The sequence below is a fragment of the Aptenodytes patagonicus genome, chromosome Z, assembly GCF_965638725.1.
Source record: "Aptenodytes patagonicus chromosome Z, bAptPat1.pri.cur, whole genome shotgun sequence".
Lineage (NCBI taxonomy): Eukaryota > Metazoa > Chordata > Aves > Sphenisciformes > Spheniscidae > Aptenodytes > Aptenodytes patagonicus.
The window spans coordinates 20,525,247-20,548,912 of NC_134982.1; the positions used below are offsets into that span (position 1 = coordinate 20,525,247).

The window sequence follows — 23,666 nt, forward strand, 5'->3', positions numbered from 1 at the left end:
TCCCGTAACAAAAAGTTAAGAAGGTATTGTTTCTTACCTATATCCAGTTGCTTCACAAAACAGATTAATAGTACTTCATTTAAAAATTACATTTCAGTAAGTCTTTTCCCTAAGCTTCCTTCTTTTTCTCTTTATTTTAGTGCTGATGAACTACTCCTGACAGAAATGATGTTCAATGGTCTTTTCAATGACTTATCTGCAGAACAGGCAACTGCACTACTAAGCTGTTTTGTATTTCAAGAGAATGTGAGTTACTTCTTCAATTCATGAATTCTAGACATTCCTGTCTACCAACAGTATTGTTTATAATTCAGTTCCAGAAATTGGTCATAACAGTAACAGTATGAGCCATTGCACATTTTTTTATCCTTTCCTAAGGTGTTTGACATTAACTGCCATAAAACTTACCAGAAGTATTGCAGCTTCAGTGCTAAAACATATTTCCTCAGGAGAGACATGCCGAAGGTTGTGTAAAATTGCAGTCCTTGTAATGAATCTACAACTGTTTCCTCCTCATGCAATGAAGCAATATTAATAGATTCTCAACATATGTGCTTGTATTTATGTATGTATACACACACATATCCTTATAATTTAAAATGTAGAATGATTATTTCAAAAAAGAGGCTTAACAATATCTGCTCCTGCGCTCTGGGGTGCGGGTATCTTTAATTCTGAGACATGCCCATATTATGTTATTTGGGCAGTACCCTTGACCTATTGATGGAAATGGCAGTACCACATGGAATTGATAGCAAAAGAGCTGTTAAAAAACAGACCGTATGTTATTAAAAGCAAAACTATGGGCATTTAATACCAGATGCTGTTGTTTTCCCACCTACAAGCTGTATAGAAGTTTAGCATCATGAGGAAAATACAGTAAAAATAAACTTCCATATGAAATATTACTGCAGATAGCTAGCAAGCTGTATCACTCAGGTTGATTCTAAATGTGGAATGCACATTAGCAGCAGATGCTAATTAATTACTTTCATTAGTAGAAGGGATGCCAAGGTAAGCCATTGTTAGTTAGAATATTGTGGTTCATTCAACAATAGTACTCGGGTCTAAACAGGTATAACATACAAACGTTGCTGTATTTGAATAGCCATATTTTCATACATAACCACTGATGTTTAAGTTATTAAAAGCATTTGCTTTTTATAAAGTAGTAAATGATCAGCATTTGGGCAGTTCAAAACTATGGAACAGCTAAATAGAGGGCATTTTGGAAGTATTCAGAAAGCAGGTGCTTTTTTTCCATACTACTGGCATACTGTACAGAAAGATTTTGTTTTCTGATTTAGTTTGAGGGACAAGTACTTGGGCAATTCAGTAAATTTTGGTGTTTGGTAACAGGTTTGAGAAGTCATTGGGATAATTTAGGGTGGCACTGGCACACATTGAACTTCTATTTTGCGTTTAATTTGGTGTAGAGCAAACGTATGGGAGCGCATGAGATTATTTAATGTCTTCTTTTTCAGTCCAGTGAAATGCCAAAATTGACAGAGCAGTTGGCAGGACCGCTTCGGCAAATGCAGGTAATAGGTCCATTAGAAATCTGTCTGAGCTTAGGGTTGATGTTAACATGAGTAAAGTGTATGAGTTAAAGTATAATAAGCACATGGTGAAGACTTGATTTTGGATCATCAGTGAATTTGGCTGGCACTGCATGTGGCTTTGCAGTGTGTAATAATGGGTTATCTTGTTTGCAAGAAATCTTTATGCGAATTTAGAGCGTGCCTTTAAAAACTTTTATAAGCTTGCTTACTAAACAGTGGTTTACTTTCTAATTCTGAATAATTTCACACTAAAAAGGAAACCTCATTCTGTATGCAATACCTAATAATATGCAAGCCTTTCTATTGGTTAAACACTTAATCTGTTTAAACATATTATAAATTTAAAATACTTTATTTTAAAGGAGTGTGCAAAAAGAATCGCCAAGGTGTCAGCAGAAGCAAAACTGGAAATTGATGAAGAAAATTACTTAAATTCTTTCAGACCCAACCTAATGGATGTTGTCTATACATGGGCAAATGGAGCTAACTTTGCTCACATCTGCAAAATGACTGATGTCTTTGAAGGTACGTTAATCGGTTCTTCTTTAGGAGGTGTGAGATGGTAATTCCATAACATGGAATGGTAATTCTGAATAACCTTATAGTAGATCACAAAATTTATTAACTCAGATGTATTTAAGTATCTGCACGGCTGAAACTAGGTGGGAGAAAATTTGTTTACTGTATATGTTAATTTATAGTTACACTGTTGATAATTTAGAATCTATAGAAGACTTTTTAAAAGGGATATATCTACATTTTTAAAACTTTCTATAAAACTCAGAAATCCTAAATATTGCAACAAAAGTTAACGCTTACCTTTGCTAGTTAAAAATACCATGTTCAAAATGCTTGCCATTAAGAAGTACAGCTCTTGCGCTTGTCCTCATTACAGTTAAGTGTTTTATTTACTTGGTAAATTGAAGGTTCCTCCTGCTGTCTTAATGATGACAGAAGGGAGAAGTGGTAAACAAGTCTCTGTTTTGGATGGCTCATCACAGCAGTGCAATGCAGGTATTTGAAAAGCCTAGATGTAACCTGTCACCTGGGTTAATTTGGTTCCTAAAATTGGAGTACTAGAAACTGCCCCTTGAGGAAGGATACTTATTTTTCATTATTTTAAAAGTAGGATGACTTAAAGCCGAGATACTTTGTAAAAAGACAAACCATCCACCTGAAGGTCAAACCAGAACGAAAAACCTAATTTCATCTTTTACCAGCTATGTTGGAAGTTGCGAAGAACAGTAGGATGGGTGCACCAGTCTTAGAAGTCTGTGTGTAATGACTGACACTTGAAAATCCTTTTTTGAAGCTGTTACTGTCACCATTGTCTTGCCTCTCAAATGCCGTTTTCTTGTTTGTACATACACAGTTGCAAATGGGAGTCCTTAAAACAAAGGAATTCATGCACTTCTGTAATCCCATGCATAGACCCAGGAACTTTCTAAAGCAGGTTGCCTGCGAGCAACAGGAATCCTGTCAGTCTTTGATTCTGCATTCAGCAGATTCCTCCTATTGCAGTGAATGTCTGAGCCTTACATCTGCTGTAGAGGCACCCTGAGTAAGGGGGACGCAAAAGGAGAAGCAGTTGCTGGCTTATGTTTTTACATTGGCACTTGACTGTTCGGAATACACAGGGCAGTAACGTTTTCTATTTACCATATTTGGGCTAAGGCTAGTCGGTCAGCTTTGCCCTAGTCAACAGTGCTAGCTCCCTCAAAATTAGATGGGCCTATTTTGAGAAGTTCAGCTCTTGTGGCAAGGGTTGACGCATGACTCTTCCCTTAACTTTTAATAGGCTGGTTTTCTGTGCATTGTCCCAAAGGAAGGACAGCACTTCAGACGTCCACTGACAGTTACGCTTACATTAAATGCAGTGTGGTATTGCTAAATCCCAGGGCAGTTTGCCCTGGTTAGCCAAGTCACTGTAGTGATTTCAAAGAAATTAAAAACCAGAACACACACACAAAAAAAAACCCAACCAAAAACAAACAATAAAACACAAACCAAAAACCACAGCGTCCTTATTGTGATCTTAAGTACAAATTTTCATTTTAGGTATTAGTGCTTCCTGTCTTAATTTCCATAGAGGTTGTTACCATGAGGTATAGCATGATGGCTTATTAAAGCTCTAAAAGGAGGTATATTTTCCTCTTTGCCTTTTGGGCAATGTGAAATTAGCAGTAATGAGTTGCTGCTATTACAGGGAGTCCTAACTTTACTGTTGTGCACCAATTTTAGTAAGGAGGCAGAAAATTGTCCAGCCATTAGAGAGTGCATTGGAAGCCACCGCTTCTTTTAAACTAGTTTTTCATCATCCCCCTCCCCCCTGCAAACTGATTAAAAGTGCTTTCTGAAAGACTGCTCTTCATGAGTGACACTAATGTTCAGTTTTGTGCTGCTATCCAGGCTAACAGGCACTAGCGGAACTTTCCTAGATAGAAATCTTGAGTTGATGGCATGTTTCCACTCTCACAGGCCTAAAGATAGATGGTGTTCTGCTGTTTTATTAGTATTGATGGTCAAATGTCTGAAACCCCTTTTGGGTGCAGTTATGAGTCGTGTGAAAGCTTGTAGTTGTCCTAAGTAAATGGCTGCCTTTTCAGGTTGCAGCATAAGCCCGAGTGCTCCAAGAGCAAGCATGCTTGCCACAGATGGGAGCAATGTTGATGGGCTAATGAACATGAGTTGTCATTAAGCTGAAATGTGTGTGTTGGGGAGAAATAGAAATTAGAGAAGCTTTTTAAAGCTGTAGGGAAGAATGATAAACTGAGCTAAGTATCCTATTAATCAATTGCAGATTGACTGTTTTGTTTTGTGGAAGTAAGTATAGACAATAGTAATTTATTCCAAAAATGCAGTATTTTTCTTGCACAAAAAAAGTATGTCTGCAACAACCCCAGCTACACTGCCTGTAAATGAGTACTCCCTGGAATGGTTGTCAGGGTTGGCCTTGTAAATGGAGACGAGTACAATCTTTGAGAGCTGAGCTGGGGCCTGCCACAACACAATGTGGCCGTGCTTGGAGGAGCTGCCCATGCTCCACTTGCTTTGGCTTTGTGTCCAATAGAATACATACGGGTTTTTTCACCTCATGTCATTGCAATAGGTTTTACAGACGGCTGCCCTCACACAACCCTCTACTTACTGTATAAACTCACATGGCCTACTGGTCCCATATGAATGTTTTTTAGAAGAGAAGTGTTATTTTACTAACTTCTCACTTTCCCAACAGCTTTGTAGAATGTTCTTTTCATATGGACAATTTTTCTCCAGATACTGTGCCTTGTCTAGAGCTACTATTTTATTGAACCATAGGAAGGTCATCTAGTCCAACCCCCCTGCCATGGGCAGGGACATCTTCAACTAGATCAGGTTGCTCAGAGCCCCGTCCAGCCTGACCTGGAATGTTTCCAGGGATGGGGCAGCCACCACCTCTCTGGGCAACCTGTGCCAGTGTTTCACCACCCTCAGCATAAAAAACTTCTTCCTTATATCTAGTCTGAATCTACCCTCTTTTAGTTGAAAACCATTCCCCCTTGTCCTATTGCTACAGACCCTGCTAAAAAGTCTGTCCTCAGCTTTCTTAAAAGCCCCCTTTAAGTATTGAAAGGCCACAATAAGGTCTTCCCAGAGCCATCTCTTCTCCAGGCTGAACAACCCCAACTCTCTCAGCCTTTCCTCATAGGAGAGGTGTTCCATCTCCCTGATCACTTTTGTGGCCCTCCTCTGGACCCACTCCCAACTGTGTCCGTGTCTTTCCTGTACTGAGGGCTCCAGAGCTGGACACAGTACTCCAGGTGGGGTCTCACCAGAGCGGAGGGGCAGAATCCCCTCCCTCGACCTGCTGGCCACGCTGCTTTTGATGCAGCCCAGGACACGATTGGCCTTCTGGGCTGCGAGCGCACATTGCTGGCTCATGTCCAGCCTGAAAACATCCACCAGTACCCCCAAGTCCTTCTCAGCAGGGCTGCTCTCAATCCCTTCATCGCATATTTACCCTGTGACAGTTATTTTGCATACAGTAATTTAGACTGTAGGTGTGAGATGATGCTGGAGGAAATGACCAAACAGCATACTGGTTGCATGCTACTTAAAAGAGCGTTAGGGTCATTTTGTGAAACTTGTTACAGTAACTTGGGCCGAGCAGAGAAGCAAGTTAAAAGAGGAGATGAAGTTGCAGTGTAGGAGCTATGTCAAGACTGAGCTTGTATGCATTACTGTAAGCAAGCAATTGAGTGGTAGAGTGGTCCATAGACTCTGAATGGCACAGGAGTAGTAAGGTAGACAGACTGCTTACTGTCTCACTGGCTCTGTCAACTAAAGAACTAAGGGCTATCAAAAAAATAAAAAAATAAACACAGCCGCCACCCCAAAACCTATCTGTGGCAGTTCTTGAAGCAGCAAACTTGTGAATCCCCAAAATCTGTATGGTTTTTGAGGGAAGTCTTAACAAATACTTGAAAGAAAAATCCACTAGGAATTACTAAACAGCCCAGAAAGTCCCCTGACTAGATATTAGTTAGAGGCTGTGAAGATAGAAGAAAACAAGAACAGTACAAGCATTTGGACATAGCTCCAAAGAAATGCCCAATGGAGAAATTTACTGTTAAACAGAAACCAAGCTTAAGACATAGGGCTGTTCTTACCATTGGCTTCTAGATAGATTGAACAGGGTTGGAGAAGGAACTATTGCTTTGGTCCAAAGTGGGCTCAAGCAACTGAATTATTCAGTGACATGATGTGGCAGGGTGATACAAAGTTTTCCCTCTTTTTATACAGGTAGCATAATTCGTTGTATGAGAAGGCTAGAAGAACTGCTTCGGCAGATGTGCCAGGCTGCAAAAGCCATTGGAAACACAGAGTTGGAAAATAAGTTTGCAGAGGGTATGTATTTCACTTCCACAGTAGAAGTAATTCTAGAAAGCTGGGGTGGGGGGGGGGGGGGGGGGCAGGCTAGGGCAGGGTATGGGTGAATGATTTGGTAACGTAAGCTTCTGGTATTGACTTCGTGGTAAACAGCATCATTGCTCTCTTTCCAGATAACATCTATGTTATAAAGTTTGACTTAAAGAGGTAGTGTTTTGATGCATACTGACAGTTTAACCAAGTTTGTGACTGAAAATGGATGTACAGTGACTTCCATTTAAGACTTGTAATACTTTGCAGTAGAGGAAGCGTTACATGCCTGTAACTGTACTTAAAATAGTGATTGTGTTAGTTATGACTGCTGGATAATAATACAGTTTTCCTTTTTAATAGGGATTACAAAAATCAAGAGAGATATTGTGTTTGCTGCAAGCCTTTACCTGTAACAGAAGAGATCTTCTAAAAACAGTACTAGATGCACATTATGGAACAAGTTCATCAGCTTCACATGCTACTTCCATCTCAAGTCATTATTTCTTTTAATGGTGTGTATTTAAACCACAGTTGTTTGTACATGCCTTGTTGAAACAGCAGTGTATGTAATATAACTGTTACCATGTTTTCAATAAAAATTTACAATTTGAATAGCTTTTTTCTTTGAAGCAAGAGCTTGAACCAACAGAAATTTTAAGTTTAGATATACAATAACTGTGGTAGATGTTACTATATACAGGTAAAGTGAGCATCCGAGAGCAGCAGCAGTCCCTTAAAGGTATTTACTTATATTACATAGTTAGACTTATATTTCATAGTTATGAAATTGTTTTCCTTTCAGAGAGCAAGAGAGGTGAATGAGGTGGGTCGTTCTTCATGGTTGATGATTGCTGCCAAAGTGATTTCCATTTGTTGGAGTCTCGTGTAGGGTTGTATGGGAATCTTCTTTCGGTTGAAATGTACATCCTCTCACTTTGAAGAAGTCAGACACATACACAACCTAAGTGAACAAATTAGTGTTAAGCTTGTAAGTCTTTGAAACAATGGGTAAATGCTTTTGCAGAAGGTAGTTTCCATGATCAAAACTAATAAAAAGTTTAAGCAGATTAAAACATTAGAAAATTGCTAGGAAGTCTTGTATAAAATTCTGGCATCTGTTCTTTCAATAGCTTTTTCTCCAGCTATTCCCACCACCGCCACAGACCACTTAGCCACTGATGGTTTAAGCCAAATTCAAGGCTTGCGTACTGACTAATTGCTCTAATTGCTTTATCAGGCACTGCTTCATTAAAATAGCCATAGTTTGAACAACTCTAAATGAAGGGGCAAGATATGCTTGCTGAGGGCCCATATCGCATGTATGGTTAAATTTATTCTGTAATCTATTTAGAACAGGACAGGACAGCTTGTGCTTTAGCTGAGGAAGAGGGTTCAATAGTTAGTAACTGTTACTCCCTGGAGTGTCACACTCACCTGCATTTCTTTAAAAGCTGGTTAAACCAAGCTTGGATTCCTCTCCTTGGCAAGGTTCACAGCAGCTCCCTCCCCAATACATGTATCTCACCCACAGCTCCAGCAGCTGTAAGGCCTACATTATCCATTCCTGCATTCCTTTGAACACACCACCTCAGTTCCTTCACAGCTACTGACTACGAGACAGGTGCCTTGATTCAATTCTGCAGCTTCCTCTCTTCCCTCTGCCCACTTCAAGTCATACTAGTAGATGTGCTGGAGGATCTAGTGCTGCATGAAGTGCAATAAATGATCCCTTCCCTTCTTACATCACCTCTTCCCCTCCCACTGCAAACCTGAGAACTGCAGAACACAGGTTAGGGCAGTGGAAGAAACCATCTTCCACAGAGGGCTGGCTGATGACCCAGCATGCTGCTTCAGGTACATACCAGATGAGTTCCAGCTTCCACTTAATGCTGAAGGCACTCAATTTAGTGCTCCATTTGCAGTTGCTGCCCCAGCATGCTCTTACCTCAGCTTTCTGTTTCTGCAGGTGAACTCTTCAGTTCTTTCAGATAAGGGTTTTGTTTAGGGGTTTTTGTTTTTTAAAATAATTTCCTCACCTTTCAACTCTGTTCACTGTAATGCCACCTTCTACTCATTCTTGTATTACCAAGCATCTCCAAGATACCCTCTCAATCATCCAACACCCTTCACTAAACTTGTTTTCCTAATAAAGGTGCCCTCAGCTTTTCAATCCCTGATGTTTTTCATTCCCTGCACTCCTTTTCTTAGAAAAAGAGATTGTAAAAAATGAGGGGTAGGATTATGTTTCAGTCAACATGCAGATATTTAGTAACAGCTAATGCAGTATGTAGGGTTTCCCAAAGCTGCTCCAAGATTTGTTCTGATGATTGATTGCAACAAGTAAACAAAGTTTTGTCTTGAAACAAACCATACCTTTCTGACTTTCAGCTCAGAAAGCATTTATCTTGGAGGTGGTTCTTCCAGGTGAGCCTCAGTGCTTGGTATTCAGTATTACCTCAATTAGCTCATGTCTCTGAACCAGAAGTTTCTCTGATCTGTCCCTTCCCATGGATGAATCAACCATGGCACTCTGGTGACAGCCAGCACAACTGCTGCCACTAAGTCAATCAGGTCTGCAGCTCTAAGTTTAGCTGATTCTCTGTTCCTTGGAATAGCTTTTCACTCATCAATACAGCTAAGCTTCACATGCTGGATGTTGTGAATACCCTTTTAGCACCCAAAATGCATGCAAGAAGTGAAGGGGTTTAGTTTCCCATCAGACTGAAAAAAAACAGGCTGTATAAGCTGGCAGAGGCAGACACTTTCACGCTGTCCTTATCCTTAAAGGCCTTTTTTTGCCCTGCTTACCTCATACACAGTTCTCTGCTATTGTACTTGAGATTTAGAATTTGGCTAGAAGTGAAAGGTATAGTTATATAGAGGCCCACGCAGTTTTGCAGTTGACTGTTTCCATCTTGGTTATTTGAAAAGCTCTTGGGCAGGGACAATTTCATGTTGCCTAACAGCTAAAACAGCCACTTATCTCATCATTGGCCCAGAGTCTGCTGCACTCCCCGAAGTACTATTGCTACATCCAGCTCAAGGAGTTGTTTCCTCTCTCCAGCAATTTTCAAAGCATTAGGAAGACAGGTCTGCTTTCCTCTGAACACAGCCTGCAATTCTAAGGAGCTGTTTATAAAAGCAGCATTTACACCCACACCCACCCCTCAGGAATTACTTACAATGAGCACAGCCACCACTGCTCCCTGAATGAGTCCTGTTAAAACATCACTCCAATGATGCTTGTAATCAGAAACACGTGAGAGACCCACATAGATAGATGCAGCAATAAGACCAAATTGTAGGGTAGGACGTACAAGTCTTGCCCAGTCTCCTTTCATTCTGGCCTGAAGGTAAAGCTAAAAGGAAAAGAAAAATAATTATAAAATGCAGTAAATACAGAAGCAGTAATCATGTAAAATTGTGTTGGGTCTGTTCAAAGAGTTGAGTTGAAATTCGTGTTCAGAGACATCTGATAATGTCCACAGATGTCCCAAGAGCTATACTCTCACAAGTATGCTAAGATGGAGTTGGTCTATGTTTTATATAAAACTACATAACACCATCATATAGATACTTGCTGTATGTGTACCCCTGTGACAAATGACTATTTTCAGTATAAAGGTACTGGTAATACCAGAGCCACTTAAGGCTTAGAAAGAATCCAGTGGAAGTCAAACCAGTATTTTACTCCTGCATTAACTACAGGTAAGTCTTATACAAAAAAAAAAAAAAAAAAGCTGGCAACCATCCAAATTTACAGTCCTCCACATACAGGGAGCCCCATCTTGCTCTGAGCAGGAAGACCATTAACATCTTCAGTAACATATTCTATACCTAGAGCTGCCATTCTTTATTCTCAGTTCCAGTCGCCTTTAGTATTATCAACTTTTAGCATAATATTCCAGCTGTAGTTAAGCGTCAGAACTAACTTGATATGATTGATAACATCTAGGATCACATTCCTCAGTTGTCACTGGTGTATTTCACTGAGCTCCATCTGTTCCTAGTCCTTTTTTAGCTGCATATTAACGGTTACCACTGGTTACCACTCTGGTAAGCAAGTGCATATGTGCAGTTCCCATGTTTTTTCTCTTCCCTCAGCTCTATTTGTGTTGTGTATATCTATGCTTTTGATGTGTTATCTCAAATTCATGTATTTAACTCATTACTTTCCAATCTAATCTAAGACCCTGCTTTTGTCTCCTTCTCTGGTCTGTCTAAGACAGAGACCTCTTACTTCAGCTATAAGAGGAGCTTCTCCAAATCCACCCTGTGAACATAATTGAATTTATTCTGGAACTTAATCCTGTCACCAAAAAAGGCACCATAGTTACCGTATTTACAGAGAAGAACAATACAGTTGGAAGTTATATTTAACATTTCAAGTATATCTTCTCAGTACCATCTAGGAACTTCAGGTCGAGTACAAAACCTTGATTGATGGTCTTGTGAAATCGTAGAAGCTAACTAAAACACAGGCTTCAGGCACTAAGACAGCACACTAAACTTCTGGTAAATGCCTCCATTGCCAACTTCAAAAGCCATGGCTACCTTTTAGAAGCATTACATTTACAATGTAAATACAGGCATAGAGCATGCACTGTAGATGCAAAGGTGCTACTTTCCAAAGTTAAACATCTGGGGAATGTTTGGTTGGTTTCTCTGAGTAACTTGCATCATAATTTTGGCATGCTGACTTTTTCAGCTGTAAATGGAGCATCAGAAAGATCAACCCTATCCATAACCAGTTTTCTTTAATAGCAAGATCAGGGTGAAATCAGACCGAAGAAGCTACAGCTAAGCCTGAGCTGGAAAATAATTTCAACCCCCCCTCAAGTGGTGGGCACGGCTTATTTCTGGGGACCTTAATTTCACCACTAGGGAAAATATTGTTTAGCCACTTCAAAAATTAGCTGTCACAGTTCTTTTAACAAAAGGTGTTTTAATGGTCTTATACTAATACTACTTCTGGATTTTCCAACAGTAGACCAGAACACCACCTGAGTGCCAGATGGAGCAGAGGTGGGTCCAAGGAGCACATGCTGGTAGCCTAAGAAGAGAGGGCTGATGATTCAATACTGGCTGTTCTTTCCTCTTTCCCTATTCTCACTAAATTCTGCTTGCTTAAGTCAGCTAAAAATACCTTGCTGTAAAAGTTTTTTCCATGTAAGGATTTCTGGTAGTTGGCAAAGATGTATAGTCGTATTAGAAAGAAAAAGGGTTATGCAACTGCAGATAGGTGGGAAACCAGGTTTACTTCCGAACAGGGGAAGAAAATGAGGCAAGCCACACAAAAAGCAAACTTGGAAAGATGCCAGCCCACAACACCGAATGACCAATAAAATAGCCTTTGAATCTGCCTTACACAGCATGTATTCAGGTTTTCTTTCTGCTTGACAAAGCATCAAACAAGAAACTTGGATTTATATATATTGTTGTATATAACATCTACGTGAAGACTTAATTTCCGTACTAAGAGAGTAAACTCTAGTCATGGAGTAGATCTGGAGCTGCTTTATCACCTGCAGAACACATGCAGTTGGCTACAGACTTCATCAATTCTAGGCGCTTCCTCACATGACCAACTCCAGTAGCTGTACAGGAAATGCCTAAAGCCCTTCTTGCACCTTCTACCAGCAGATGGATTTATATTATTCTAAAACTAGGTGTGAGAAGGGCGAGAAATCATACCACAGATAAGTGTCAGTGTGACTGATCGCTGCTGTGTTTAATTTCAGAAGTAGCAGCTGTTCTTCTGGTTACAATTGTTTTTTTCTGCTATGTTTTTGCTCAGTTGAGAGTAATCACTTACTAACCAGCTGCTGCAATGGCAAATGCCATGTTATTTTTAAGCAAGTTAACTTCAAACTGACACTGCTTTTAATAGGCTCAGGCAGTCATGCTCCCCTGCAAAAGATTCTTCCTACTACCATGACTCTTAGAAAGACAAAAGCAACATGTCCGGGCTGAAACAGGCCAGCAGGACTGCACAGGAAAATAAAGCAGCCAAAGAGAGGAAGGAGCTTTTGCCTTATAATTTCATTAAATATAACCAAGGTTGATACCAGAAGTATGCCCAGGAGTCCCTTATATAGTATTAGTCCTTACATAGCATTACATGCACAATATAGAGATGTCCTGGTGTTACGCTGCATTAACACTTACTACTATTTTGACTCTGTTGACTAATGTAAGGCAATTACTTCAGACTGTTTACAGAGCCCCTCCCGATATGCAAAGCATGCCCTCAGGATCTTTTGCTCCTCTTTGAAGTCGTTTACAGCACAGGCTTGAAGAAGGGAAACAGAAGCAATCCCTGCCCATCTCCCCACCCAAGTCTCTTTGCTAGAAAGGAGTAACTTTACAAGTAAAACTTGTAATCTACGAAAGCAGCAGGAACTTTAGGAAACATCATCTGGTTACTACTACTGTAATGCCCCTTACTAGCATTTCACTTGTTGCTGAGAAATACATTTGTGAGCCTATGAACACAGCAGGAGCATCCAGAGCTGTTCTGGCAGCAACGCGCTCCTATCAGTGACAGCTATTTGACCATGCTAGCTTACCTCCTATCCTGTTTCTAAGCATCTGTCTCCTCGTTCAATAATACCATTCAGCTATGACCTATTTCTCTTCACTCCTCCATCCTGCCCTTTCTCATGTTGGTTTTGTTCGTTCTTTTTAAAATGCACAAGTAGATTTCATAGAAACTTTCTTGTAATGGGATTAAATAATCTCCAATTTTTTTTCCCTACTAGCTAGTGCTCACTCTATAATGAAAGTATGTTCTCTACACCACACACATCCTGAACACAAGGTTCTTAACCTATAGTCTAGTACTTCATTTCTAAAAATACACACAGGAATGAAGAGAAACTCACAGCCACTTTGTGGCTTCTTGCAAGAAGCCACAGACATGAATGGAAGCGTCTCTGCAACTGGAGAATTATTTGCTACTCTTAATGTTTCTCGCATAGCTTTCAAGTATTTGCTCTTCTACCAAAGCAGTATTAAGATACATATACACATGCCTGCCTACCCGGTTTTAAAAAATAGTGACTTTTATTTCCTAGATGGACTTTTGGAGGTGTAACCATGCAGCTTCACAAGAAAATTTCCTAACAGCTAACATCTCACATACCCACCTTAAGGGCACAAAATTCTTTTAAATCCACCAGAACCTACTCACTCCACTAACTGAGGTCATATTTCTGATACTTAGTTTCAATACTTAAAACTCCTCCGTCATTTTTCATTCAATACCTTCTCAGCTTTTTTCCAAAGTCTTATTACACAAAAATTCTGTACTGCAAAATCTTTTGCCTATTAAGGTACGGGAAATCCTCCTGTACTTTCAGTCCTCCAAGAATGGAAGTCAAAAGGAGAAAAGTTTTGGGGGTTTTTCCCCCACCCAGGAAGAGTTTTACTTGTACCAATTGATTTGTTATGTCACTTTTTGACAGTGGATTTTCTTCAATAGCATTTTATGTTTCCTGATATCAAAAGGCCCTAGTAATCACATTTTCTACAGGTGTCCTGTTCTGTCCTAAGGAACAGAAGCACACTTTCCCTTTGGAGATGTACCTATTTTTCCTCTTATTTTTCTCTATCTATCTCCTCAATCTTAATATACTCACAGCATCATGAACTTAATAGCAAAACAGAGAGAGAATATGGTTTTCCTAGAGAGAAAACTGCCCTGTGACACAGGGAAATGAAAACACTTCTCAATTTGTCCAAGTACAAGTAGTAAGAGTCTGGAAGAGAAACAAAGGTGCAGAAAGTCAGTTTTCTTATGAAAAAAGCCCTACTTTGAGAGACCATAGTAGTCAATACAAGTTTTGGGAGGAAGCAAGTAAATGGCATTGACTTTACTTAGCTTAGCATTTACCATTAGTCATGTCTAACTTTGGTTTCATGATATCTGCCTGAGCATTAAGAAAAACCCCTATGGCATTACTGTTTGTTCGGAACGGGCACAAGATCCTACTGCAGTTACAGTCAGTGTTTGGATCCATTATTGACTACAGTTAGAAAAGCTCATACTTCAAAGCAAATCTGCTGACCCAAAAAGCCTCAAGAGCCATGAACAGTAATCAGTGCTTGTGGAAATCCACCATAAGGATTCTTCCCAAACCAAGCAGCTCTGAAACAGTAATGCATAAGCTGCCTCAAGTGTGTGTACAAATGTGTGTGGTTGGCTTTGGGATTTCTGGGGTGGAGGAGGGGGATATGTAGGTACTCTGTTTTGGTGGTTTTGTTAATGAGGCAGGGGTGGAAGAAGGGAGGCACCAGTGTTTGAAATTCTTCAGAAAAAAACAGCCTCAGAGTAACTAATATGATAAAACATGGGGCAAAATTCTCCAGGAGACCTGGGGTTAGGAATAAAGGCTGAGAATCAAGGCACATTTGTAGGATAGGAAAACTCCATTTCTATCCCAAGGACATCCTTACAGGACACAATCCCACCCCCCCCCACCCACTGCCCCGCTCCTAAGTCTGTGAAGTCTTCCATTAGGAAGCTGAGTAGATGCACAGAGCGCCAAAGTAACCATCCACCCTCCAACTCCATCAGTAAATAAGCATCATTGCCTTTCTGTGAGGAGAGGGGACTCCAGTAACCGCAGTACTACACACTTGTACAAGACAAAGTTTGCACCTGAGTAGCTTTGATACAAGCAGTTATTCAAACAAGATCCTCCAAGAGAATGAAAGAGCTGAGACATTCACCCTGGATTCTTGCATAATGCTAGAAAGCAACAGAAAACAAACATTTAGACAGATGGATGATCTGCCATCTCCCTGTTCCAGTCCTGCTCAACAATCCAGCAGTACAGACCAAGACACCTCTGCCCTGCTCAGACTAGGCAACAGGGAAGAAAAAAAGCCCCCTTCAGAGATCTTCCAAGCTTTCTACTTCTTCTGTGAAGGTTTGTAAAATAGCTCTTCCCTTTCTGTATGTTACAGGAAACTTTACAGATTCCTTTGTATAAAAGCCAGTTTGTATAAAAGCTATTATTCAAATAGCTTTGTATAAAAGCTATTAATCATATTTCAGCTAGCACAAACTCTGGAATTCAAGGAAATGCAAGAAATCCAGGAAACAGTTTAAAAATTGCAGTTCTGAGCACAAAACAATGGCCGAGAGCCACAAGATATGCTGAGAAATAACCTGTCATATACAATCTTGTATTTATGCAAATATTACATACAAATGCAACAACTTGTTTTATACCTGTAAGCACTGTATCTGTGAATAAACACAGAGCTCGAGGCATCAACCAAGACGACACTGCCTGCAAACCAGAAATCAACGTGCAGTTTGTTTCATGTGAAGCTTGATGTTAATATGGATAATGCCTATCCCACGTAATTTTAAACACAACAGGCTCACATCCAAACAGAAGACTGTATTATAAAAGCACTACAGAGATGTAGCAGAATTCATGAGTCACTCATGAGCTGGGATTCTTTAAAAAAAAAAAAAGAAAAAAGAAACCTAGACTGGAAGTTTATTTTGCCTTTTTAATGAGATCTCCTCCTTTTCTTAACAAATACATATTTATGATCCCTGGTATATCTGCAGCATTATCAGTTCTTCAGTTTTATTTTGATTGGGGAGAAAAAGGAAAGAGAAGCAACATTTCAGAATTAGTTTTTCCCCTTGCAGTGAAGGAAAAGGATATAGGTCTGCAGTTACTTCAAGGTGGAGGTGTATCTGGGCTGCTGTTCAAAGGGATGGTCTATCCCGTTTACTCCAACCATGTACTCCTGCTGATTCCCCTGTGCCAGCTCTGATGTTTGAATAGCCCTGTGGTGAGCTGGTACAGGGAACTGATCCACTGGACAGCTGAATTAAGGGGAAAAAAAATGACTAGACTAGGGAGAAAAGGCAGAATATGTACTAGTCTGGCCTTTTTAAGATAGCTGCATGCTGCTGTCAAAAGGCAATTGACATGCAAGAGCTGCCTCCTATGCAACGGGAAAAAATCCTGTCTGTTACTAGTAATAGTCCAACTCTCAATTCAATATCAAAAGTACAATCAATCTATTCTGTACAGACATTCCCACTGGACCAGTAATGTTTTTTGGGTTTTTAATCCTCCAGCCTCAATTTGGCTGTATATTGCATAAATAATTTATTGACTTCATTTTACCATAAGGCAGGATAAACAATAACATTTTATTCCATTCCAAATGCTAACACTTGGCTCTCTTCTGATGAGAAGAAAAATGTGTTCCTTCTACTTGGAGTAAGTATTTTTCTGTTGTGTCTACCAAGTTATAGAAACTTTTGCAAGAATGTAAGCACTGCAAGGTATTGCTTTCAGCTCAGTCCTACAGGAGCCAATTCACAATAATCTCATCACTACGGACGGCCGTAACTCCCAAGCAAACTATGGAGAAGTCATTTTGTTTCGTTTGCTTACTATTAAAAAGTCTAAATACCAATATTAAAAGAATACTAGGAATGCATACAAGTAGAAGCACAAGCGTCTCCATACGCGAGCCTCACAGAATCACCAGTTACCCTTTATTTTTTCATCTCTCCTTCAAGTTAAGATGCTTGGTACTACCCACAGCTATAGCTAAACAAAACATTTTCAGTAACAAATGTCTTTTCATTAGTTTTTGAAGACTAGGTAGTCCTCAACTTTCATGTGGGCAGGAACACGTTAAGGACTGTTTTGTAGCTCTAGTCAGTAGCATTTGGGAAAGTAAAGAAATACTGCCATGCAAACAGACATACCTAAAATACTGTGTTAAAGGCTCCCAGGCTCTTATTTGGATACTGTTTCACTCAACTTCCAATCCCAACATAAACAATTAAAGTAAGAGATTTCAAGAGCAAAGCTTGATTGGCACATTTAGGAGCATGAGTACAAAAAGCAGCCTAAACCCCACTTTCACTTGTGTTTAGCCTATGATCTCTCTGCAAAAGAAGGCTGTCAGCCCAGGTCACTGAAATACCAGTCACCCTCCTGTTCTCATCTGTAATTCCCTGTGGCCTTGGACACACGAGATGTTCTTTCCCAATGAACTGTGGGAGAGCTTAAGTGCCACTCAAGTTACATAGTGCAAAGATTCATCATCCCCTTTTGTCCCAAGTCTAAGCAACACAAACACGTTGCCATCCCCAGAATAGCAGGGCAGCTTGGCTGGGTTTCTGCCGCCCTGTTCTTCATCCTGGGTCAGGTGCAGGCAGGGAAGTGCCCAGGCCAGCTACAGCCAAGACAGACTCCATTACAGCAACCTGATCCTCAGGGCCCGCTCATTTCTGCCAACTGCAGTTGCAGTGGGGTCATCCTCGCTACTGAAGACAGCATGCATTTAGCATTTTAATTTACAATAGCTTTCAGACGTAAGTTTGGGGGGAAAAAAAAAAAAAAGAAGTTGAAGCAAAAACTTACGATTAACTGCAGCATCTCCCCCTCTAGGGTGCTAGTTTGGTTGCGTGGACATTGCCAGAGGAGGTGTTAAACTACACTCGCCCTCCCATTCTCCAAGCCAAGATAAAATGGGTTTTGTTGATACAAGAGAGATCATGCCAGCTGTTTAACTATGAAGGGAAAGGAGCAGCAGGGGGAGGGGATGACAGAGACAATTTGGGATCCAGCATCTGTTATTAGGTCACTGGGTTCCCACAGACTGTTGCAGCTCAAACCCCCTCTAGTTTCCACATAAAGCTGTTGTTGGCAAAAGCATCCCAGAGATAACAGCTCCGTCTGGTCCGAAACTGACCCACCTAGCTCTGCCAAATGACTCTCAAAATACATTCTCCACCACAACTTCCTGGCCTGACAGTCTGCAAGCAGATTTTTTCTGTGGTTTCACTCATTCCATACACCAATGAGTTAGAAACTAAAAGAAACCGTAAGTCTAACCTGGTAGTAGGCTGAAAACCCAGGCCTTAAACTGGTCCAGCTAGACACAACGGCTTTTTTTTTTTTTTTTTACAGGTACATGGCAACATAACATCCAGTTATGCAAAATGCAGCAGTGATCTCCATGCTGTAAGAATGATAAGTGATATACACTACTGCTTATTTAAATAGGTAGATTATGTAAATTATTTAATATTCCCTAAAGTTACTCAAAATCTACACATTTCTATCGTATTATCATTCTTTTAGAACTTGTTAGATAAGTGTTTTATTAAACAGAATTAATACATTCTTCTCCTTACTCTGCAGGGGAGCAAACCTCCTTTCTCAATGGCAAATTGCACAGTGATTTGCAGTAGACACTGCCTTTGCTTCTGTTTTAATGCCAGATAGTCACATACAGCAAGCTACATGAGACCAGTTCAAGTAGAGATTTAGCACACTGACAATTCAAACATGGTAACAAAATGTAAATTCATTATAGTTTGCCACAAAAGGCTTTAAGCAGGGACTAGCTTAATGAAGCTGCTATTAATTATGTAAGTATGTAAGTTGACATGGTATCAGACTCATTCCTTTTATTTAGATAACCTTTAAAAGATTGACTGCCCACATGCATGGAAGGTGAACGCTGCTTCTGCAAGGAACCTAAGAAAGACAATATTAAGTAACTGTAAATGCTGGGGAACAAATTACATAGCAAGTAAATATTTCCAATCCTGAAGTTAAAAGTTAAGTTCTGCTCTCCAGTGCTGTCCCACAAACCAAAAGACAAACTAAGGAGAAATGCTTCAAATTCCCAGATATGTACTTGCTTAGACTATTCATTCTGAACAGTTCATGTGGCATGATGTTCTTTCATGTTTCTTTAGCTTTTTTTAAAGCCATGTTACATATTTTCAATTTGGAATTTTAAGCTTTTCAGCTTCTATCCTTCCTTCTGAACTAAGTCACACATTTCCTTCTATATGCTCCTGAAGCAAGAAAATGAGAGATCATCTAGACAAAATCCCTACTTCCAGGGTAATGAAGCCCCCAGAATATGAAGACATTAAAATCACAGCATCCCTAAGAGATGAACTCTTAAAAATACACCCACCCAGCAGCACCTACAACTTACAGTTTTTGCCAACAACTGCCTTCACATTAAATACAAAGCCTGAGCTGTCAGGTGTTTCTATGTACTGCCCTGACTATGAGGTGGGATATGCAGCACAAGATTATGTTCAAAATTGCAGTTTTTTCTCCCAATACCATCGAAGCCATACAGTCAGAACTCAGATACCACAGTTCCCACTGAGACTTGTGGAATTTCTCATGTCACCAAAGGTTTAAAGCATCTAAAACATTTGAGCATGCTGATGAACCACCTCACGTTCATTTTTAATCCGTCATGTGCAAGTGCACAAACTGTAGCTTTTTCCTGTTCTAACTGGTTTGTAATTCAGCAATTCTGCTGTAAGTAACTGAAGCTGCAGAAGTGTTTCACTACTTTGCCTAGTACTTTGCAAGGTGGCTTTATTTAAGCCACACACTTCAAGCATCTCTCATTTCATAGTTGCAGTGTTTGTACTGTCTGTGGCAGAGATTACTCCCCCTTTGATTCTCCCAGAATGTTCCCTCATTTTTGAAATGCATAACCTGACACAGTACATGTGTTCAGCAAACAACATACAAGAGTATGCTTTCTGCAGTATGCACATATGGCAGACTCCTCCAGTCTCTCCAGAAACCAGCATGCTAGTGTCTGGTTACGATTAATACTGCCTATGAGTAATGCCACATGTTAACAATTCTGTCCTGCTCATGACTCAGTCCACGGCTGAAGTAAGTGTGCAAAAAGCAGATGAAGCCAGCATCAGAGTTCAGTTAATGAACAGGTTATCGAGTGCCACAGGTTTTGTTTAGAGCCAGTGGCAGCATTCTGCCTTGCCACGTGGGTGAGGGGGAGGGTTAGAAAGCCGTTTTCCTCACCTTCCTGCAGTAGCTGTCTGCTTAAAGATGTTTGTACTTTTTCCTTTTTTCCCTTTTTTTTTTTTTTAAAAAAAAAAAAAGACCACATTCAGTGCAAAGGCTGGTATGCAGTAATGCTGCGTTAATCAGCAAGGTAAAAACATCCTGCACAGGAGTCATTAACCTTCTTCAGATGTCCCTATGAAGGTCTCCCAACAGTTTCTGGATGAATAATCTTATTACAGGACAGAAGAAAGTAGAAGTCTAATCTCCACAAAGCCTCTTATTTGTACTGGGCAATAGCTCAGCCAGAGACAAGACAAGAAACCGGGGTGCAGGAATAGATGAAGAATGCCTTCTCTTCCAGCCAGGGTTCTGGCTACTCGTTGACACATTTACTGAATAACAAACTGATCTCCAGTAAAACACTTACTGTTTAACTCTTAACATGACATTCGTTAAAGACATTCATACCCTTCTAGTTTAAGGGAGCTAAGTAAAGCCATGTTGTCTTACAGTTGCTACAGAACTGAATGAACACAAGGTCAGTTTCTGTAGCAGCATGCTGAGCCACAGCAAGCTTTACTTCATTGCTGAACTAGGACTGACACAAGCTCTGGGTTTACAGCATTTCAAAGTGGCATACAGAGGATGGATTTGACTCCACTGTCCCACCTCTCCCCCATGTAGAAGGTTGCTAAGAATAAAGCTCGCTCACACACACACACACACACACACACACCCCCCACCCCCACCCCCCCCAAGGCAGGTAAGGTTCATAGCTGCCTGTTCAGGAACTCTCCACACAAGCTCCTTTGCATGGATTAAGAAAAACCATGCCACAGGCAACTACAAAAAGCGTTATTCAACCCACATGAAGTTTGTATCTTCAAAATAAAGAATTCTTGACTTTCTTGCCAAAGGCTGCATTTTTTCAAATCCTAGTAGGTTAAACAAACAAGGTCCAAGCTGTTCAGCACATCTTCTATTAAATTGTATTCAACTAAAGATGGTCTCAGAATTACAGCACGGGGGGGGTGGGGGGTAAGAGGGGCAGGCAGCCGGGGCACACACAGGTTTTAATTAACAGATGCAAGGTTTGAAGATAGCAACTCCTTTCTCTCAGTCTGCACCAGCTGAGAAGTCCTTCTGACCACCACCATTTCCCCAGGCTGCAGCAAGCAGGACTCTCCTTACACATACACGTGACAGAGGTAAGAGTTCAGACAGATTCAGATCCCTGCCAAACGACCGTAATCCAGTCAGTATAAATTATAAACCATACTCATTGCCACACACCTAGCAAGTTTCTTCTTGTTTCTAAGTTTGTGCTTCTGAGGGGTGGCAGTATCACATTCTCACGTTGCTCAACACAAACCATGCACGGAGCAGCTGGATCAGAAGGGTATGGCTGAACCCAATGGAGCAAGTCAGTATTAGGTTGCTATATAGCCGTAATTGCTCCACTGTACTATGGAAATAGTGGTTTTGTTTTTGGAATCATATCACAAGTGGACCTATATAATTTTGGAGACTGCCAGTCAATGAGCAAGTAAAGAGACTTCATTATTTAAAAAAAAAAAGAGCTGACAGATAGGAAGTTGCGCTATATTCTAGTCAAATCCAGGACATAATACTTTTATGAACTCTTTGTATTTACATTACATAAAGACAGGTAAGAGAGGGGAGAGGAACTAAACAGGTTTAACCACAAACTGCAATGATAGATCTAGACTGAACACTGAGCTTTTGAAAAAGCTTTATTTTAAAATAAAGTTAAAAAAGACCTACGTCATACTGAAGAGCCACCCCTTTCTGTATGCGGTTGTGGGGCTTTTAGTTTATTTTGAATAATCTGTCCACTAGCTGTGGATGTTATACCATTGCCAAGAGACAGCGAAAAAATTAAAAATACAATCAAGATGAGAAGGCAAATTGAATCTGAGCTCTGTGAAGATCCTGGCATGTATGTGTTAGTTTGCAATTTATACCCAGGACTAGAGCTTAATTTTACAACTACATTAACAACAAAATTGCACAAAGTTGTTTAATACCTTCTGCATTACAAATTAGCAGGGGGATAATAACCAAATCAATCTTTCAGTGTTACAAAGCTTATCCTAGCAGTGAAAATAATTTGCCCTAGCTGACTTGGAACAATTTGAACTGAAATATATTAGGCTCCAATTGAAGCATTAGTGAATCGATCTTATCATTAGCATTTACTTCCACAGACAGATCTGTCCCCTCGTTTCCCTCACTCTCCCTCCCTGCCCCTAAAAGATAGAAGAAAATTAAAAGGAATTTAAAAATTCAGGTTCATCTCCTGTTTTGTGCTTATGGGCCCACCCACATTTGATCAGGGTTTAAGTTTAGGGTTTTTGTTTTTTAAATAGGCTTTGCATGTTTCATTAAGTCAGACATATCTTATTATATATTTTTATATGTCTTGCAATACTTTCAATATAACTAAATTTAAGTAGCAGCATATTTTCCAAACCCACTGTCACCAGGTTCATTTTAGACAGGACACACAAGCCAACTACCATATTAAGTATTTTTAGGCATATTGAATATAATTCTACTTCTTGTCCCAGTATCAGTGGTGTTCCCTTACAACTCCTACTGAGAAATCTTTAATTATCTCAGACAAGCATCCTACAAAAGGAGTGTCCTTTGCACAGAACAGCCACGTAAATATTTCAATTTTGTACTAGGTAGGTAACAGACTTTTCGTTGCCATTTAGATGGAAAGAGCATACTTACTGCTAGGAAGAGCATGCAGTACATGGAGAACGAAGAATGGCCAGAGTAAAATGATAGTCTGGAAGAGAAGAGAGCAGACATCTCATTATTTTTCTTTTGCAATACTCAGTCTACAGTGATATTAATTTATATTACACAAGTGAACTGGAAAAAATGCAAACACCTTCATGCTTTTTCTTCAAGGAGGTTATCTAGGAACAACAGCCATCACTCATGTCCAACAGCAGCTTTTGACAAACAGCACTGAATTCACTACTCAGCAGCTATCCTATTGCAGCATTAAGTTGATCTCCACATTAGGTAGTAAGTACTACCCCTTTGACTGAAGTTTGAACAGCAAGTGAACACATCCTGAAAGCTAGAAATCAAGTGCCCTTTTTCATAGAAGATTATCATAGAATCATTAAGGTTGGAAAAGACCTCTAAGATCATCAAATCCAACCGTCAACCCAACACCACCATGCCCACTAAACCATGTCCCTAAGCGCTGCATCTACTCGTCTTTTAAATACCTCCAGGGATGGGGACTCCACCACTTCCCTGGGCAGCCTGTGCCAATGTTTCACCACTCTTTCAGTAAAGAAATTTTTCCTCA

The 23,666-nt window shown here is 40.1% G+C and overlaps 2 protein-coding genes across 3 annotated transcripts in view; one reads left to right on the top strand and one right to left on the bottom strand.

Annotated features, from left to right (window-relative positions):
• Nucleotides 1-7,076, top strand: part of MTREX (Mtr4 exosome RNA helicase) — a 48,372-nt gene extending 41,296 nt beyond the window's left edge. For both annotated transcript variants that reach the window (XM_076362469.1, XM_076362470.1), the window contains 5 exons: nt 141-246; nt 1,485-1,541; nt 1,925-2,087; nt 6,345-6,449; nt 6,825-7,076. In XM_076362469.1, the coding sequence (XP_076218584.1) occupies nt 141-246; nt 1,485-1,541; nt 1,925-2,087; nt 6,345-6,449; nt 6,825-6,877 (484 nt within the window). In that variant the 3' untranslated portion in view covers nt 6,878-7,076. The remainder of the gene's footprint in view (nt 1-140; nt 247-1,484; nt 1,542-1,924; nt 2,088-6,344; nt 6,450-6,824) is intronic.
• PLPP1 (phospholipid phosphatase 1) overlaps nt 6,798-23,666 on the bottom strand; it is a 74,720-nt gene continuing 57,851 nt past the window's right edge. The window contains exons 4-6 of the mRNA XM_076362471.1: nt 23,072-23,129; nt 9,647-9,823; nt 6,798-7,425 (exon numbers count right to left, since the gene is read on the bottom strand). Of these exons, the coding sequence (XP_076218586.1) occupies nt 7,300-7,425; nt 9,647-9,823; nt 23,072-23,129 (361 nt within the window). The 3' untranslated portion in view covers nt 6,798-7,299. The remainder of the gene's footprint in view (nt 7,426-9,646; nt 9,824-23,071; nt 23,130-23,666) is intronic.